The sequence below is a fragment of the Nomascus leucogenys genome, chromosome 1a (assembly GCF_006542625.1).
Source record: "Nomascus leucogenys isolate Asia chromosome 1a, Asia_NLE_v1, whole genome shotgun sequence".
NCBI lineage: Eukaryota > Metazoa > Chordata > Mammalia > Primates > Hylobatidae > Nomascus > Nomascus leucogenys.
In genome coordinates, this window is record NC_044381.1 from 29,263,296 (window position 1) to 29,282,912 (window position 19,617).

At 38.3% G+C, this 19,617-nt stretch overlaps 1 protein-coding gene across 4 annotated transcripts in view; it reads right to left on the reverse strand.

Annotated features, from left to right (window-relative positions):
- SLC44A1 (solute carrier family 44 member 1) overlaps positions 1-19,617 on the reverse strand; it is a 201,939-nt gene that overhangs the window by 125,591 nt on the left and 56,731 nt on the right. For 3 of the 4 annotated variants that reach the window (XM_030826507.1, XM_030826457.1, XM_030826410.1), the window contains exon 3: positions 9,470-9,612. The exons of the other annotated variant lie outside the window; for it this stretch is intronic. In XM_030826507.1, the coding sequence (XP_030682367.1) occupies positions 9,470-9,612 (143 nt within the window). The remainder of the gene's footprint in view (positions 1-9,469; positions 9,613-19,617) is intronic. 4 annotated transcript variants of the gene reach the window in all.

Here is a 19,617-nt window from a genome sequence, read left to right on the forward strand (position 1 = left end):
ATAATTACCTGAAGTATATTACAAAGGTCATCGTCTATCAGCTCGTGAACAATGACTAAAGCTTATAAAAACCTTTACAGGTGTCAGGTAACCTAGAATCAACTCAAGCAGTGAGACTTCGGATTGAGCATTTGCATCAGCTGTTTAACTTAGACATGCCAAATATATACACCTAGTCAAACACCAAGGAGAAAAACCAATCGTCCCCTCCTTGCCGCCTAGCTGCATACATGTCACCTAGTTCTGTTAAACAGTTTTTCACTTCCCTGTTTAGAATTGGCAAAACATTTTGACTTTCAACTCCTGCGTTTTCTAAGGTATGTAGCTGGATCTCCTCTTCCAAATTGCTAGCAGTATTTTCCACAGCAAGTATTATCCTAAAGGCAGAATTACACAAGCAATACAGATGTTACCTTTGTAAAGAGTTTAAAAATTTAGGCTAAAGAGTAGTGTGGTGACAAAATATGACAAAAAATCTCCATCAATTTACCTTCTGAAAATTTAGTTAGCGTCTTTATGACTTCTAATATTTTCCAGGAGAGAGAATGAAAGTTTAGAAAAAAACTGTATAGGCCGGGTGTAGTGGCTCAAGCCTACAATCCCAGCACTTTGGGAGGCTGAGGTGGGGGGAACATTGAGGTCAGAAGTTCAAGACCAGCCTGGCCAACATGGTGAAACTCCATCTCTACTAAAAATACAAAAATTAGCTGGGTGTGGTGGCGGTTGCTTGTGATCCCAGCTACTTGGGAGGCCAAGGCAGGAGAATCTATTGAACTCAGGAGGCGGAGGTTGCAGTGAGCTGAGATCTTGCCATTGCACTCCAGCCTGGGTGACAGAGCAAGACTCCATCTCAAAAAACAAACAAACAAAAAAAACTGTATAAATAATACAATAAGTTTTCATTTAGAACATCACAGATGTTACTAATTCCAAGTGCTTGTAAATTTGGGGGGAAATAAGTTCTCAAATACAAGTTTATGTGAGGTATCTATCTAGGCTGCTCTTTTTCACTTTATGCTAAAGTAGGAGTGATAGTAGGTTAGAGTTAGAATCAGAGAGTATTGACAGGAGACAGAGAGAGGAGTGCTTTCCCTCAAAGCAAAGCCAAATTCATCAAAGGCTTAGAGCATCTCCATTTGTTTAAATGTATCCCTAAGTGTGGGAAGAAGCAGGTGATCTACTGGGCTGCTCTGAGGAATACCTTGACAACAGGTAAGAAGAATACTCTCTAAAACTTAAGAATTAGTCCAATGGACACATGTATACCTCTCTTCTTCTGAGCTTCTACAACTCCACAAGATAGCGTCAGGAGTACAAGATAGAGTCAGGAGCACCTTCCTGTGTGTGCCAGTCTTCTCTGGGCTTTAGGATGGCCAACAAGAATTCCAACCTGTAGACTCAGCCACACTATTCCTCAGACGGTGAGAACCAAGCTTGGTATTCTAATCAGAGTTCCATCTTCACCAGAAGATGGGCTCTTGGAGCCACCTCTCAGTCCCCAAACCCTCATAACCATCTATTCACCTCTTCATCCAATCACCATTATGTGTACCATCCTTCCACAGCCGACTTTACTTGACTTTACCCTGATAAAATGCAAGCCCTGCCTTGAACCCCCAAAATATGACAAAAAATAGTTTCAAAGACATCTCCATAAACTTACCTTCTGAAAATTTAGTTAGCATCTTTATACCTAAATGGGGCTCCAAAACTCTGCCTAAAATTACCCTGTTCCTGAACCCCTGTCACTGGCTGAGAGTCTTCAACTGACATGTACAACCTGCAACCAAGATGCTGCCCTGAAGGGGAGGTCAGAGAGATTCACGACTGAGAATCTGACCCAATTTTGCTGGAGGAAGGGAGTCATGAGCCATAGAATATACACTGTAGAACATATGTTATCTCTAGAAGCTGAAAATGACTCTCAGTTTATAGCCAGCAAGGAGATAGGAACTCAGTCCTACAGCCACGTGAAACTGAATTATGTCAACAGCCTGAATGAGCTTGGAAGAGGATTCATTCCTTAGAGCCTCAAGAAAAAAATCACAGCCCTGCCAACACTTTGATTTCAGCCTTCAAAACCTACAGCAGAGAACCAGCTAAGCCACGCTGTGCAGACTTCTGATTTATAGAACTTCGTTGTTTAAAGCAACGAATTTGCCTCAGTTTCTGATTTACAGAACTTCGTCGTTTAAAGCTGCTTACTTTATGGTAATTTGCTACAGCAACACTAGGAAACTAATGCAATGGTGGTTCCAGTACTATTATCAAATTGCCTTATTTTCCTCTGCCCACCAGCCTACTGTTAGGAACTCAGGAAAGTGGAGTCACTCAGCTTTCAATAGACAACACTTTTACATGACGTTCCATCACTGAACTGTCATAATTTCTCTATGTATTTTGTCTTCCCCAGTAGAATGCAAGGTCTTCAAGGACAGGGACTACAAATGTCTTTTCATCCTTTTTTTTTTTCATTACCCAAGTAATATATATTGATTTTAGGAAACTTAGGAAAAAAGAGGTAAGTATAAAATTAAAACCATCCACAATTCAACAGCTAATCACACTGTTAACATTTTCATGTCATTCTATGCTTTTCTATGTACATGTAAATTTTTACATTTATAAATAAAATCATGCTGTACGTACTGGTTTGCAATTTATTTTTCCCTTAATAATGTTATGCATATATTGCATGCAATGGACATACTTCTACAGCATCATTTTTACTGACTCCACAGTGTCTCGGACCAGGCCAGGACTTCCCATTGTAACCTCTCTCATGGCCTTCCCATTATAACCTCTCTCATACCCTTACACTGCTCTCTTCAAAACACTTCCTATAGCTATAATTTGTGATTGTATGATGATTTTATTGATGTCTCCACAAAACTGTAATTCCCATGAGATTAAAAAAAAAAGTATGCTCATTTTGCTCAAGAGTATAATCTCAAGTGCATAACTCAAAGAATATGGCCAGGAAACTGAGTTCACAAATGAATGAATGAATGAATTTAACCAAACCCTTTTTTCAACCACTTAGGTTGCTTGTTATTTTAGTATTCGTAATAGTGGTCTGTAGGCACACAGCTGATTTTCAATAAATGTTTGCTGAGGGCTAAATAAAATAATAAACATAATTTTCAAAAATGGTGAAGGATAGTCACTCAGTAAACAGCAATATTATTTAACTCATCACGAGGAAGAGAAGTCCTAGTCACATAATGAAAAAATGTACAAGTACTTAGCTGATAAGAGGACCTTCCATGCAAATATTTTAGCATATTTTATCTGTATTTTTCTAGTTCTTTTTCAAAGAGGAACAGGTATGCACAGTCGATAAGATTCAATAACTCTTTAAAAAGTCTTCAAAAGAGGCATGTTTTACATGCTAACTAATTAAAGAATAATATTCTCCCTAAAATAGATGGTTATGTGGCATAGTATAGGCCCAGAAAGTTTTGCAATCATTTAAAGCATGAGCACAGTCTTCATATTGGTACAATCCCCTAAATAATACTCTGCATAAGTTAATATGTGATCGTGGGGTAGACTGAACCAGAGACACTAAAGATACAGGACTCCGACTTTAAAGAAGGTGATCACTGGCCACTAAAGTCCTATTCTGTGTATGTGTAGATATTATAAAAATGGAATTTCCTTAAAATAAGACCACTGTTTATTAAACAATCAATTATCTTACTTAAAAAAACCCTACTATCAATTTGAAGCTAAGTATTTTTCAGTAAATATTGAAAACATACAAATGGTAAAAACAAAACAAAACAAAAACGCAGTTCATCATCACAATTCATATTCTTTGACAGAGAAAGAAATAGACAAAATTGCCTTCAAATTCCTCAAAGCCTTCCTAGATTGTATAAGGGCTTTGGTTCCTTTCAAAGTTTTTTTAATGTGAATGGGGACTCATCAAGTTCCCCTAAAAATTTCTTTCATCTTTAAACGTTGGGAGGGAGAAACTCCCAAAGCAAAAAAGGTGGGAAACTGGAATTACCATACAGCTCACCAGATCTATTTTAGTGTATGATGCAAAGAGCACCGACTGGTCTATCTCCATCAAGTCACTCATGTTTCCTAGACTCAGTTTCTTCACCTGTAATATGATCTCAAGGATCGTTTTAGCACAAACATTTTAAGCTTTGAGTACCTTGCCAATGAGAACAATTAAGAGAAAGAAGTAAAACTCACACTCTGATTCCGTTTTTACTAGGTACTCTGGTAAAGATTATGCAGGAAATTGAAAAGAGCTCAAATAAAATGCACCCCCTATAGATTTTATTCATACATAGATGCTGTCATCCTCCGCAGACCTCTACTTCTTTACATCCTGTTAATACAGATTATCTGAAATTGGAGAGGCATTTTAGGGCAATGGAGACTTTATCAGTGATTGGGACTTTAAATGGCTTCCTTGGAAAAAAAGACAAAAAGATAAAAAAGAAAATTAGATTTGTGCAAAAATATATCTTTAAAACCTCTGTGGAAGAATTGATACTGATGTGTGAGATACACTGGGAAAACTTCTTGGAGTAACAAAGAAAGCAGACACTAAGCTCTGTGTTAGGACTGTTTGAAGAATGAGGGAAAAGTTCTAATAATGATATAATACTTATGTCAAAAAGATGAAGAGCAGTTCCTTACTTACTGTCACCCAGTTTTACAATGATGACCTATGCTTACTAAGAGCTACCACCACTTTGCCTTATCTTCTCCCATCTCAGGCACCCAGCACATGGGAGCATCTTTGATAGAAGCACAACACCCCTGCCCTCACCCCAATCTTCTCCCCAGAGGCAAACAAAGCTAGACCTTTTGTCCCTGCTCAGTCCACACACTCACTAATTCAGGCATCTTGCAACTAAATGGGACCGTCTCTGCTCTGTCCAAATTGATATGGAAGATAGCGAGCTTCCTCTCTGGCAATAATAACAATAATAGTAATAAGGCTGGGCGCAGTGGCGCACGCCTGTAATCCTAGCACTTTGGGAGGCCGAAGTGGGCAGATTGCTTGAGCTCAGGAGTTCGAGACCAGCCTGGGCAACATGGCGAAACCCAGTTTCTACTAAAAATACAAAAAAAAATTAGCCAGGCATGGTGGTGCATGCCTGTGGTCCCAGCTAACTCAGGAGGCTGAGGCAGGAGAATCGCTTGAACCCAGGAGGTGGAGGTTGCAGTGAACCAAGATCACGCCATTGCACTCCAGCCTGGGTGACAGAGAAAGACTCTGCCTCCAATAATAATAATAATAATAATAATAATAATAATAATAATTTTTTATCTAAAATTGACATATATACTCTAAGGCTACTTATATATTATAGACCTAAAGATTGTAGACAATCTAGAATGTGGCAGAAAAAGTATGTTTTTGGAATTCCCAATCAGAGTTCAAAATATATTACTACCACCCTGATCCCCACCATCAAAAAAATGGCAGCCATCAAGGAACAAAGGCCCTCAGTCCAACAGCCCTCAAGGAACTGTATGCTGCCAACAACCACAGGAGCTTAGAAGGGGAACCTCCCCTCATTGAGCCTCAGATGAAATCCCAGCCCTGACCAACAACTTAAGTGCAGCCTTATGGAAGACTATGGCTGAAGACCCAGGTAAGCCACATCCAGATTTCTGACCTACAGAAAGTGATCACAAATGTGTCTTGTTTTAAGCCATTAAGTTTACAGTAATACTGTTGCCTAGCAACTGCCAATTAATAGACAGATGAGAAACACACAATATAATTAGAGTGCAAACCGAAGGCAGTAGAATAACAAGTATAATATAGGAAAGTTCAGTTAAAGGAAAGCTCACTACAGATAAGGTTAGTTTTGAAACATTACATACAGAGGTTAGTTATGAGACGCGTCTTAAGTGTTTCAAGAATTCCGACTGGCAGAGGGTAGAAGGAACAGCAAAGAGGTAAGAATCAATTGAATGTCCCAGACAATAAGAACATCACACTGAGGAACAGTGGGAGGAGACTGAATAGGTGAAACGGGTCCAGATCACAATAGTCCTGAAAGGGCAGGGCTGAGTGGGCTCTTCTTTGATGCTATAAACACCACCAAAGGAAAGGCTCTTGAGGAGGGAAACGACAACATAAGAGCCCTATTTTAAAGAACTTAATCTTTATCACAGTATAAAGGATGGAGCAGATTAGAGATAAGACGACCAAGAATAGATATGCTAGCACAACAGTCTTCATGAGAGGCTAACAAACATGGGGAAAAAAGGTTCACACTCATTAATAATCAAAGTCATGCAAATTAAAACTATAAAACACCATTTTCTGGCTAAAAAAATTAGTAAATAATAAAAACTAATAATACTAGCAAAGATAAAGCAATCTCAAACACTGTTGGTGGGAATATAAATGGAACGGTCTTTATGGAAAGCCATTCAGCAATATGCATTAATAATTTTAAAATATACAAATCCTCAGACTCACTAATTTACTTCTTAAAACATATTCTAAAGAAATAAATTGATTTATCCATTCAACAAGCATTTAAATATGTGCCTACTATGCTCTAGGCAGTGAACTAGGATCTGAGACATAGCAGTGAATCCAATATATCTCATATCTTCTCTCTTGGCACTTAGAATACACATTTAACAAATAATCAAAAAATAAGTATATAATTACACATATTACAGGACACAATGAGAGTACTTTTGAATATTGGATTTAAATTATGAGAACAAAAAGACCTCTCTGGGAAGTGACATTTATGCTGAGAGCTGAAGGATGAGTAGAGTTTAGCCATGTGCAGACTGGAAGGAATTTTTTTTTCTGATGGAAGAAACAATATTCATGAAGGCAAGAAAGAGTTATAGTTGAGATTTTTAGAGGACTCATTTGTTGACTTTTTCAACAAATATGTATAAAGCTCCTAGTAAGACCAGCTACTGTACTAGCGGCTGACAGTAAAGTACGGGAGAAAGTGATCAAGGTTAGGCTGAAGTACTAGCAGACAGAACAGGTGTAAAAATACTATATAGCTACACAAGGGCCTACAGTTCATAAGGAAGCAAAGAAGTATGAGGAAATAAGTGTAAAGGAAGGAAACCAATGCATTTTCAGGAGAAAGAAGAGGATGGAATGAAGGTGACAAACACAAAGACTGCTGCTTTTCTGTCTCTTTTCAGATCGAAATATTATAGACTTATCTGAGAAAGGTAAAAAAAGAGAATGCTCATTTTTTTACAAAAACACTAATAGACAGAAATACTTAAGTAGGTTAGCACTAAAAAGGTCGTACAGTAAGAGAAGATGAAGTAGAAATCAAAAATAAATTTTAAACATGTGTACATGAATTAAGGAACAGCTACACTTGGGAAACTATTTTCCCTCTATATGAATGGCTCTTGACTATGCTAAACATTCAGGGAATAGTGACCACTTTTTCAGAATAATAAGTATCCTCTCTTGGAAGAGGCCGAAGGGCACATAGAATAATCCAAGTATTTGCAGTCTGCTCCACTGAACAGATGAATCACCACAAGGTTAAATATGAAGAGTGGCATTTACACAAACTTTATGGTGAGAACAGGCTTGGAGTCACAGCAAGTTATGAAAGGAGCCATAAAAATGATTCCAATCCCATGTAAGCAGAAGACCTGAGGGAGCAGATCCCTTTTCTTCTTATCTCCTCAATTATCTAAATTGTAATTTTTATATTTCATACATGTCAGCAGCATTAAAGAATTAAATAATATTTTACAGAGTAGATGCTATCTAGAAAAAAATAGTACTGTGGAACTCTAATATATTTGCAACTTCTATGAGTCTAAATTTATTTCAAAATAAAAATAAACAAAAAAATGGTAGTCTTGCTACAAGAAATAACATACAGTCTAAAATTTGCATTGGTTTCATGAAGCAATCATAAAGAAGAAGAAATGTAACAATTCTTCAAATTGCTAAGAGTCCAACTTTCACTTCTCTCAATGGATGCAGGTACATATCAAGAGAAAAACTCATCTTCTGGGCTGGATATTCTACAGCCCACCAGACATGTGACTTCGGGAAAATTACTTCAATCTTCCAAGCCTCTGTTTCACCTACTTCACAGGGTGGTATCACATGCTAGTTGACTTTGGGATGCTATACAAACACTCATTGTTGTTATTTACAATTTTGTTTATTTAAACTGCATTATCTGGCCGGGCGCGGTGGCTCATGCTTGTAATCCCAGCACTTTGGGAGGCCGAGGCGGGCGGATCACAAGGTCAGGAGATCGAGACCACAGTGAAACCCCGTCTCTACTAAAAATACAAAAAAAAATTAGCCGGGCGTGGTGGCGGGCGCCTGTAGTCCCAGCTACTCGGAGAGGCTGAGGCAGGAGAATGGCGTGAACCCGGGAGGCGGAGCTTGCAGCGAGCCGAGATTGCGTCACTGCACTCCAGCCTGGGCGACAGAGCAAGACTCCCTCTCAAAAAAAAAAAAAAAAAAAAAAAAAAACTGCATTATCTTATCTTCATTAATGGGAGGAATAATGCTGAGAAATTATTTGGATTTCTTCAGGGTTGTGACATTATCAGATTAATCTTATACTTCCCACTAGGGGCCCAGATTTAATTGACAGATTTATATAATAATAAATACAGTTATTACATACTACCTTCCTGGAAAATGCTTTATAATAGACCTATAACCTTAAAAATGATACCTGCTTAGCCTTTTCCTATAAAGTGCATTAACTGGATTAGTTAGCCTACTACCTTAAAATTAGTTTTATTAATTCTGAAGAACAAGTTAGATACTTAAAATGCCTAATAAGGTTTCATGGGGCATAAATATATAGTCTGTACAAATATATTAGCACCATACATAAAATATGCTAGATGAAATCTATTTTCCCCACAGGTATTAAAAACAAAATGATAGCTCTTTTGAAGAAAAAGTCAATTAAATCAGGAATTTCATGAAATCTAAAAGATGAATATTGAGAACCCAAAGCAAATTTTAAAGTCTGACAAAATGTATCTTTTACAAAGTTGGAAACTGATGTATACTTATAAATGATACAACATAAAATATTTTTTATAATGTTAATATTTCAAAATCCATTATCATCCCTCTCTCTCCCATTAAGTATAATCTTAGAGGAAAAAATGTTACAGGGTTAAAACTAGTGTACAACTTAAAGGCTAACGAAAAAAAAAAGAGTAAAAGAATAACCTTTTCAAATCAAGCCTTTACCCATTAACATGGGTAAAGGTAGCCCATTTTAACATGGTAGCTAATTCTGTTTCCTGAAGAATGTATTTGTAGACCAAAAAGAAGAATCATTCAAGGGTTCAGTGAAAAAAAATCAAACACACCAACAGAAGTCACATAAAAATAATATTTGGTAAGATATTATCTTTAAAACAGTAAGAACAGCAGGATTTTCTCTGTGCCTCTTTCAAAGTTTCCATGTGTTCATCATTCAGCAAGTCTACTCACTTCCGCTGGGTGTGGTCCATGCCACTGTTTGGTATTGCTTCCAACTTTGTATTTTTCTGCCCACAGATATTTCCATAGCTGTCGTATCCTGACACTAGTCTTGCTGCTGCACCTGTTGCTATTGAAAAGCCACAAATAAATCCCTAGGAAAGAAACAGAAAAAAACATACAAATAAACCATTTCAATAGCCAACAGTCACTAGTTGATACGATAATGAGCTTCTTTTGTCTGCTGAAGGGAACAAAGAGCTATCTTTCCTTACTGCAAACACTATTCCACTGTTTTCCTTGGATTGCACATAAGCAGTACAAAGAAGTCCATAGGGAAACACTATTTACTACCATAACAAAACAAATCCCAAACTTTACATCATGAGGTCAACTTTGAATTTTATAATAATAATAGTAATAATAGCAGCTCCCCTATACAGAATATCTGCTCTGTGCCAGTCCGTGTACTCTTAATAGGTGCTTGTAGTACATTATCTCTAATCCTCATGATGAAGAAACTGAGGCCTAGAGACATTAAACAAGTTATCCAAGGCCATCAAAGCTAGTAAAGATCAGAGCATAGAATCAAACCCAGTTTCCCTCATTCTTTAGTTTCATTTGGTTGTAAAGGGGTTCCGTTAAGTGAACATCAGCAAAGGATGAAAGAAAAAAATTCAAAGAAAAATAGGAACGTGGGTTTTGAATCATTATCGCTTCAGTGCACCCAATACTTCTGTTTCCTTCCTGCAATAAAGCTATATACAAGTCAAAGAATTACATCGTGAAGCACTGCCATGCTCTTCATATTGAAGACTGGAGGAGAGTAAGGCACTGGCTTTGTATACTGCAAAGGTCACTTCATTTCATGGGAATATGCTTCATCACAGTACTAAAGGCAAATGGTAGATACTTCAGAAGCACATCATGCCTTGCTAAGTCAAGCATGCACTGACTAAAACAAAGCAATAAAAGCCTACGCTTGACAGCAAGCTACTAGCCAGAAGAACAGAAAGTGAATCACTACTGATAAATTGATTGTATTGGGGGGAAAGACTGAGGTTAAGAACTATTCTTTCAACCTGATCATTAAAAGGTTACGTTTTTATTATCTTTAGTAAACTGGCTAAGAAGGCAGAGACTATCATTATTTAATTAATCACAGCCAAGTATCATGAGTAGTACTTATGTAAATAGCCCTGCTAGATCCAAGGCCTACAGTGGAAAATACTATACTCATGCAATTCCTCAGAGAAAAGTATTTTCCCTTTAAATATTCTGTTTTCTAAATAAGCCATGTACTTTCATTGTGCAGGTAAGGGAGCTACAAGGAAAGAATAGAGAGCATAGCTACAGTCAGTAGAAACTTCTTGAAGCTATACTTCATAAAAAAGTAGACTGAGAGTAGGGACTAGCCCTGATTTGCTACTCACTAGCTTCAACTTTCTGTCTCAATTTACTCATCTGTAAAATTGAGATAATTGTAGCTTATTGGGCTATTGTGAGGATTAAATGATGTAATCCAGTAAAGTGGTAAAAAACCTGCCTGGCATATAGTAAGAGCTCAATAAAGTCTTAGCTATTAGAGTTGTTAGCTACTATTATTAGAAATGAGAATATGCTATAAGGGAAAGATGGTGGGCTTTGGGGTCAGAAAAGCCTGCGTTATCAATGGAATACTGATGACATTTTCTTCTTGGGTGACCTTGGACAAACTTACTTAATTCTGTGCCTCAGTTTGCCATCTATAAGCTAAAGTTAAAATCACTTACCACAAAGGGTGCTGTGAGAATTACATGAAATAATACATGTTACATGTAAAGTGCATGTCTCAATACATGTTAGTCTCCTTCTGCCTCCAAGCAGCACAAACTGCTAGCAGTAGGGTTAGACACAGCTGGTCAGTACTTACTCATTCACACTCACCCTGTTGCCCCTCTCCCCCTCTCCTGACTCCTCCAAGGACACTGTAGGGCAATCAAACCCACCTCAGAACTTCAACCCAATACTAAGACATGGAAAAAAAATATTTAATCCTCTGCATACATATTTGCATATTTACATGTGTGAATCAGCATGCCATTTTAAGCATATCTTTGAATTCCAAATTAGGAAGCCCTGTGCTGAGTAAAAAGTAGAAAAGGAGGTTAAGTATTAGGAGGTTTAATAGCTAACCTTTCCAACACATTTTTTTTTTTTTAAGATGGAGTCTAGCTCTGTTACCTGGGCTGGAATACAGTGGCGTGATCTCGGCTCACTGCAACCTCTGCCTTCCAGGTTCAAGTGATTCTCCTGCATCAGACTCCTGAGCAGCTGGGACAACAGGCATGCACCACCACATGCAGCTAATTTTTGTATCTTTAGTAGAGACAGGGTTTCACCATATTGGCCAAGCTGGTCTCGAACTCCTGATCTCAAGTGATCCATCTGTCTTGGCCTCCCAAAGTGCTGGGATTACATGCGTGAGCCACCGCACGTGGCCTCCAACACATGTTTTAACAAGAAGACTCAGATTAATGGTAAGGGAATGGACTTCGTATTCAGAAGACCTGGATTCAAACCCTCACTCTGCCAATTACTATCTGTGTAATTTTGATCTAATTACATACTTAGACTCTGTTCCCTCCTTATCTCTAATACAGAGTAATACCATCTATTTCACAGCCTAATGATGAGAACTAAATGAAATAATGCATATCCAATCCCTAGCTGAATGTCTGGTACATGGCAGGTGATCAATAAATGGTAGCTGTTAGTGGTGAATTTGAATGGGAAAGTCAGACTGAAGAGGTTAACAACAGTAATTGGACACTAACAAAAACCCCTTTGGTTCTCTATTTTAGAACAAAAATTTCTAGGGGGAACAGTGAGAATGTCAGTAATTTTCTTACCGTACAAAAATATTTTCAGACCACAATTATAATCTTCTTTCACTACTAATCTAAAATAGCAAAGTTGTTACATAATTAAAAGGTTATGTTCTTCTTTTACTTTTTATAGGAATTTTCTTCTTATGTTTGATAAGTACATTGTGTTACAGATTCCTTTAAGCGGTTTCTGATTTCCTTTTCTGACTATTTTTAACAGTACTGTTGGACATGTGGGTTTTTTTCTTTATCATCATAAGCCACTTCACAACCCTCTCGGATATAGGCAGGGGTATAAATTGTAAATGTTACATATATATGCTAAAATGGGACACTGACATATTTTCACATAGGCCACTTAAACTTCTTAGCAGCTTCCAGAAGCATTAGAGAGGGTAGGAAGCTGCCAGGGGTGGGGGGTGAGCAAGGAGAATAATAAGCTAATAAGATGGGAAGAAACCATGACTATTATCCTAGGGACTTCTCATATGGTACAAGCACTGACAATGGGGAACTAGGCCAAATATAATTAAAAATACAATCTCCTTAAAAAGAAAAATTCTAAAATCCAAATGTGGGAAGCAATATGGTTTCAGAAAGGAAAAAATGTGGCACATGAAATTAAAGTGGGGTGAGAGAAACTTTACAGAATACACTCAATAATTTAATGGTTCAGCAGAGAGAGAGGGAAAAGGCATTCAAAAGAAGGAAAAATCACATTAATGAAGCAAATGATAAGGGGATAAGGAAGGCTTTCATAAGCATGGAGTAGGAAGCAATCTTAGAGAGAAAGTAAGACTATTAGCAAGGAAGAAAACCATGGCTAAAATGTTCAAATGACTGAGCTATGGAAGTGCTTTCAGCACTGCTATTTTAAGAGAGAGAAGAGGAACAGACAAATTTATTCACAAATAGGAGGTGACTCAAATCAGATGAAGGCATACAGGGATGGTGGGTCAGAGGCATGACCTGGCAACTCATAAGTACCGACTGCCTAAGTGGGAGAAAGACAATTTGCTCATTAATGAACTGTGCTCATTTCCCTTCATATCACAAGGTCTAGTTGTACCTAAGTAAGGGCTTTTGCTTAGTTTTATTTGCTATTAGTAAAAAAAAAAACAGGACACACTTTTATTTCACAAGCATGTTTGAATTTTACACATAGAGCTTTTACTAAGTAACTGAGCAAAGCAGAAGGGCTAAATTTAGTTTTGAAAAAAATGGTCAATAAAAACATGTATAGAGTGGGTGGGAGATGGTGTATGAATATGGCAAAATGTTTCAAAATAAAAAGATAGGGAAAAAAGGAGTTCTGCTTAAAGCCCTCTCCTCTGGAATTAATGAAAACATATATTGACTCTCTTTTTCTCAGATACCACCTCCTTCACTTCACCTCTATAAAGCCCGTATCTCATCAGTGCTTGGGCTTGAGCTCATAATAACTGATTTGTAAAATCTTGGAACATTTGCCTTCTGTTTCTCCTCTTTTGAGAGCCTTAAGATATGGAGGGCTATTAGGACCCAGCAGATAGGGCAGGATTAGTATCCTGCCCTAGAAAAGGCCTGATGCAGAGTGAATATTTATGTAAACAAATGAAACAAAATTAATTATAAACTTGTATCAATCTGTCAGATTTCCACTCTTTTAAAAAAATGTAATAGGATGGCTCTCTCTAAGAATGAGGAAAGAAGAAGGAAAAAAAAAAACAATGAGGCCAGGAGCAGTGGTTCATGCCTGTAATTCCAGCACTTTGGGAGGCTGAGGTGGGAGAAATACTTGAGGCCAGGAGTTCGAGACCAGCTTGGGCAACATAGTGAGACCCTGTCTCTACAAAAATAAAAATATTAGCCAGGCGTGGTGGTACATGCCTGTAGTACCAGCTACTCAGGAGGCTGAGGCAGGAGGATTGCTGGAACCCAGGAGTTCAAGACTGCAGTGAGCCATGATCATGCTACTGTACTCCAGCCTGGGCAATAGAGTGAGACCTTGACTTTGGGGAAAAAAAAAAAAAAAAGAATGATAGAAAGTCTAGGGAATAACTACTCAATAAGCATTTATTGAGCACATACAAATGCAAGGTTTACCCTAAAAGAACTGAAATGTTCTCAAGAGGGAAGAAAATAAAGGGTATGAGGGAGTGAAATCATAGGTTCAATTTCATGGGCAGCTAGAACAATGAAAAGAACACAGACAAAGAAGACCGGAAACTGACCCTCACTTTGCCATGAACACTCCTTACCATCATGAGCAAGTAACTTTTTATTCCCTGAGCCTCAGTTTCCTTATCATCACAAGGATAGAATTAGATGGATCTCTAAAGCCCTTCCTCTTCAAAACTATTACGATTCTAAGGGAAAGCAGACACAGAGTACAATTTTTAAGAGTATACTTGCAGGGAGAAGTTCACACCCGTTTGGTTTACTACAGTGACTGAGAATAAATAAAGCAAAAGCAGATTAAAAACAAATGAATTTAACTGAACTACATACTTAAAAATGGTTAAAATGGTAAATATTATGTTAGGTACATTAATAGGTAATTATCACAATATTAAAGAAAGGAAACAGACTTAATAGAAAGTGGAAAGTCATTTGGATCAGGTAACCTTATGGTAATTTTTGGCACGTTGTTGTTCTTATTTCTGTGATCCCAGCAAAGAACAGCCCATCAAACAGGTGACTAAATACTGCAGTGAATCTCTCACTCTGTTCTGCATGCTCAACAATAGTTAATGAGGTAGAAACATCATGCCCTGGGAAGTAAACCAATGCTATAAAATAGAAAAGGTCCTTCCTTGAAAGCAGTCTGACTATAAGATGATGTCCCCTAAATCCAACTCTAGTCCAGATCATTCTCCAAGATTCCAACTTTGCATTTCCAACTGCTTCTCCTTACTCACAAATTCTACATGTCCACAACTCATTTTCTCATTCCACACTTCCCTTTCCTCCATATACTCTATCTCCATTGGTGGCACCACTTATCTACTAGATGGCACACACAAGATACGAAGTGGAAGACTGCAGTCTCCTTTCTCCATGCTTCTGCCCCTCACCCTAGCTTCCTAACACCACACTAGAGGAAGAGGTGATGCCAAGCGATTTGGTCAGAGCCTGAGATACTGATGAGACCACGTTTCACTGGCAAGCAAGGTTACTGTGTCCTACAGGTACGTGTTCTGAACAACTTTTTCTGTTGTCCTCAATTCCAGGCAAGAGTGGGGTCTACCTCTTGAGGTCTCCCCTTCTCCCTCTTCTCTTCTGGGTTCAGTGCTGCCACTATGTAATCTTAGACAGTTATTGAGCTTATCTCTATGCCTCTGTTTCCTTCTCTGCAAAATGGGAATGTGACAACAACAGTGTATATGTCCTTGAGCAGGTGTGGGAATTAAATGAGTTTCTATATGTCAAGTGCTAAGAACAGTGTCTAGCTCATAGTAAGCAGCAATAACTACTAGGGTAAGTAAGTTCTAGGGGGTCTCTGTATCTTCTATTTTCCATGGTAAGCACTCTTGTTAGGGCCATCCAGCCTCCTCCCTTCTTGCCTTTTTGTGGTAAGCTGATCTGGGCAGAGTTCATCCAGGTAGATCTCCATTCTCTCTTCTTCTCCTTTTCTGACAAATACCTCTCCTTGACACAGAATGAAGTCAGACCATCCTAGATGGGAAGGAACTTTAGCCTTTTGGGCCCAAGCTTCATTCCACAAGTTATTTTTACCAGGGAGTACCTTATTGGGCGTAATCAGGTATCTACTAATAAAGTGGTGCTTTATTTATCCATCCCACTCTTGTTTCCTGATGTGTACAGAAACCGTGGTTGAGAACCCAGGAGGAGGTGGGGTGGGATTTGAGCTGAGAAACCTATCCTGAACCCCTAACACAAGAACCTCTTAGTCATCCTTTATCTGTCTCTCACTTGTCTGCAACACTGATAACACCATTGATAAATGTTATGGATCCTAATTCTTCAATCTCTCTCTTCCTCTCCTTTAGCACTAGTTTATTTCAGGTTTTTCACCTCTTATCTGGACCATTACATCAGCCTCCAGAGTGATCTGCCTGAAACCTCTTTCCACCTTCCAAGCCATCTTTAACATTAGCTGCCAGCGCCATCTTTCTAAACCCACTCATATCACTTCTGGCTCAATACTTTTCAGTGGTCTATCTGTGCCTATAATGGAGGGTCTCAACTTTGGCTGAACATCAGGTTTGCAGAGATTATATGCAAATCACTGAGGTAGGGCTGAGGAATTAGGTTTTTTTTTTGTTTTTTGTTTTTTGTTTTTTCTCAGAAAAGATCCCAGCTAATTCTAGGCTGGGCACAGTGGCTCACACCTGTAATTCTAGCACTTTGGGAGGCTGAGGCATGCAGATCACTTGAGATTAGGAGTTCGAGACCACCTGGCCAACAGGGTGAAACTCCATCTCTACTGAAAATGCAAAAATTAACCAAGAGTGGTGCTGGGTGCCTGTAATCTCAGCTACTCAGGAGGCCCAGGCAGGAAAATCGCTTGAACCTGGGAGGCAGAGGTTGCAGTGAGCCAAGATCGCAACCTGCACTCTAGCCTGAATGACAGAGCAAGACTCTATCTCAAAAAAAAAAAAAAAGAAAAAAAGAAGAGATCCCAGCTAATTCCAATGTACAGCTAGGGCTAAAAACCCCTTGTTTACTACCTTAATGAAATATACAAATTTATATTTGTACATTTATACAAATGTGCAATGTTACAAGTAATTTTTTGGAGCAGAGTTAAGTATATGCCCAGTAATTCCAAAATAGTGATGAAAGTTCAAATGTAGAAGATAGCACTTAAGAAGGCTGATAGCAACTTGCTTTGAAAAACGCTCCAAGTTCTAGATAACTCAAGCATTAGAAAAACCTTGAAACTAAGGGAAGAAATAAAAGAGAAGTACAAATATTGATGAAGAGATGAACATGTATAAGATTTAATGGTAGAGATGAGTGAAAGATGACAAGATCTTAGAATACTTAAGAACTAGACCATAAGTATCAAAAAATGAGCAAAAAACTGCAAATAAAGTCAGAGAATAAAGGTATGGTTTGAGTGTCAGGCTGCAAGATTACTAAGAGGAAATAATCTGTAAGAGAAGCAGACAGCTGGGCCACTCGATTAAAAGGACATAGCCAGAAAGTTCCAGTTCCTATTCTATCTTCGCCACTTATTTTCAACAGTATATTCTTAGACAAGCTAATATTTAACCTTGCTATACTTTGTCTATAAGCAGGGGATAAAACCTATTTCATTGAAAAAAATTAAAAAGGTACATACCGATCTATATATATATACACACACACTAAAGTGTTGAGCATAGATTAATGCCCAACAAATGTTTGTTAAATGTTTATTTTAAAAGTACTATAGAATGAAATCCAAAGAGGGAGAAATCTTCTAAAAATCGTTTAAAACAAATACTCAGAAACCAAAAAATGCTGAATCTCTGTTGTGCCAGGGAATAGAACTTTGAGATTTCTTATTTCCACTTGGCAAAATACGGTGTTAGCTCAATTCCATGAAGGTAATCCGTTAAAAGAATCATTCGAAAACAAATAATACTATGCCAACATTTAAAAGTACACACAGTGGGTCTTAATTACAATCATACTGAAATCAACATTATATTAATTACCATTGCATTAAAATGTTTCAGTAAACAAATAACTCCTTAGTCTCAAGTCACTCCCAAATCAGCCTATTAACATTAATGACTGCACTTTCCTGACCTATTTTAGCACAGAAAATCCAAAGCACCTCGGGTGGCATGGTATATGTTTTTGTAAACAATTTTGAAAGGTCAGCTGCTATTTGTCCCAGGGTTACATTCAGGGAGTGGGGAAAGGCTGTGGACTAATTCTGTTATCAAAGAATCTTTCTATGGCAGGGTGCGGTGGCTCACGCCTGTAATCCCAGCACTTTGGGAGGCCGAGATGGGTGAATCACCTGAGGTTGGCAGTTTGAGATCAGCCTGGCCAACACAGTGAAATCCCATCTAAAAATTCAAAATTAGCTGGACGTGGTGGTACATGCCTGTAATCCCAGCTACTTCGGAGGCTGAGTCAGGAGAATCACTTGAACTTGGAAGGTGGAGGTTGCAGTGGGCCGAGATCGCACCATGCACTGCAGCCTGGGCAACAAGAGCGAAATTCCGTCTCAAAAAAAAAAAAAGAAATTTTTTTTCTCCACACGCTGCATAAACATTCATGCATGTTATATTTCAGCTGCCATTCCATTAAACTAAGTAAACTTTTGAGCAGTATCTTATAACTCATTAAGTTAGGAGATGGGTATTTTGAACTTTCCTAAATATCCTAAATTTGGTGAAACTGTGCTTTTATCTTTAAAATAAACACTCCTTATTTTACTGGATTTATCATATCTCATTAAAATGTATTGCTTATTTTCCTTTTCTCAGAGGCAGAACTGGTACCTACAATTGTGCCTATTAGCCAAGATTACAGTTGTTCTGTGATTCACAAATGGCGCTGGCCTGGTGGGCAGTCAGAGGAGACAAAGAGCAAGATTTTCCTAAAGAAATTCTATAAAAGGTATAGTAAGAAGGGGGTTAAAAATACACATGAGTAAGAACAAGGCTGCCTGAGGTAGCGTAATTGCATTTTGAATTGTAGAAGACTAAGAAAGAGACAGCAATAATGTATCTGCAGAGTCCCCTTGAGGAAGAGGAAATGGGGTGTTAGAAAACAGCATTGACCTGGAAGTGAACAGACCTGGACTCTGTTCTCAGCTCTGTCATGAACTAGCAGTGTGGCCTTGGGATAGTAATTTCCATCTCTGAGTGTGATGTTTTAATCTGTAAAATAAGGGCGATGGACTAGATGAGGATTTCCATGTCCTTTCTACTTCTAAATATCAGACTGCTTTAAAAATAGCAGTTTTCTATCTTTTTTCCAGCCTAGCACACTGGCAGGGACTCTAATGCCACTGAAGTCTGTGTCAGAAACTCTTGTAGGGCAGAGTGGGTATGCAATTGAATGTGCACATCCTTAATACCTTGTACCAGCAACTCTGCTCCTCTATTCTCTGTACCCACTGGAAAATCACCAGGTCCCTTGATCTCTAATCGAAAGATGCCACTCATTACAGTAGACACAGCAGGCAGCAGGGGCCATTGGAAAACCACCAGGTCCCTTCATCTCCAATCGAAAGATGCCACTCATTACAGTAGACACACAAGGCAGCAGGGGCCTAGCATGGGCAGAAGAAGGAGCAATGAGCAACCAGCCTCCCATCTAGGAAGAACTGTGGAACACCAAGTC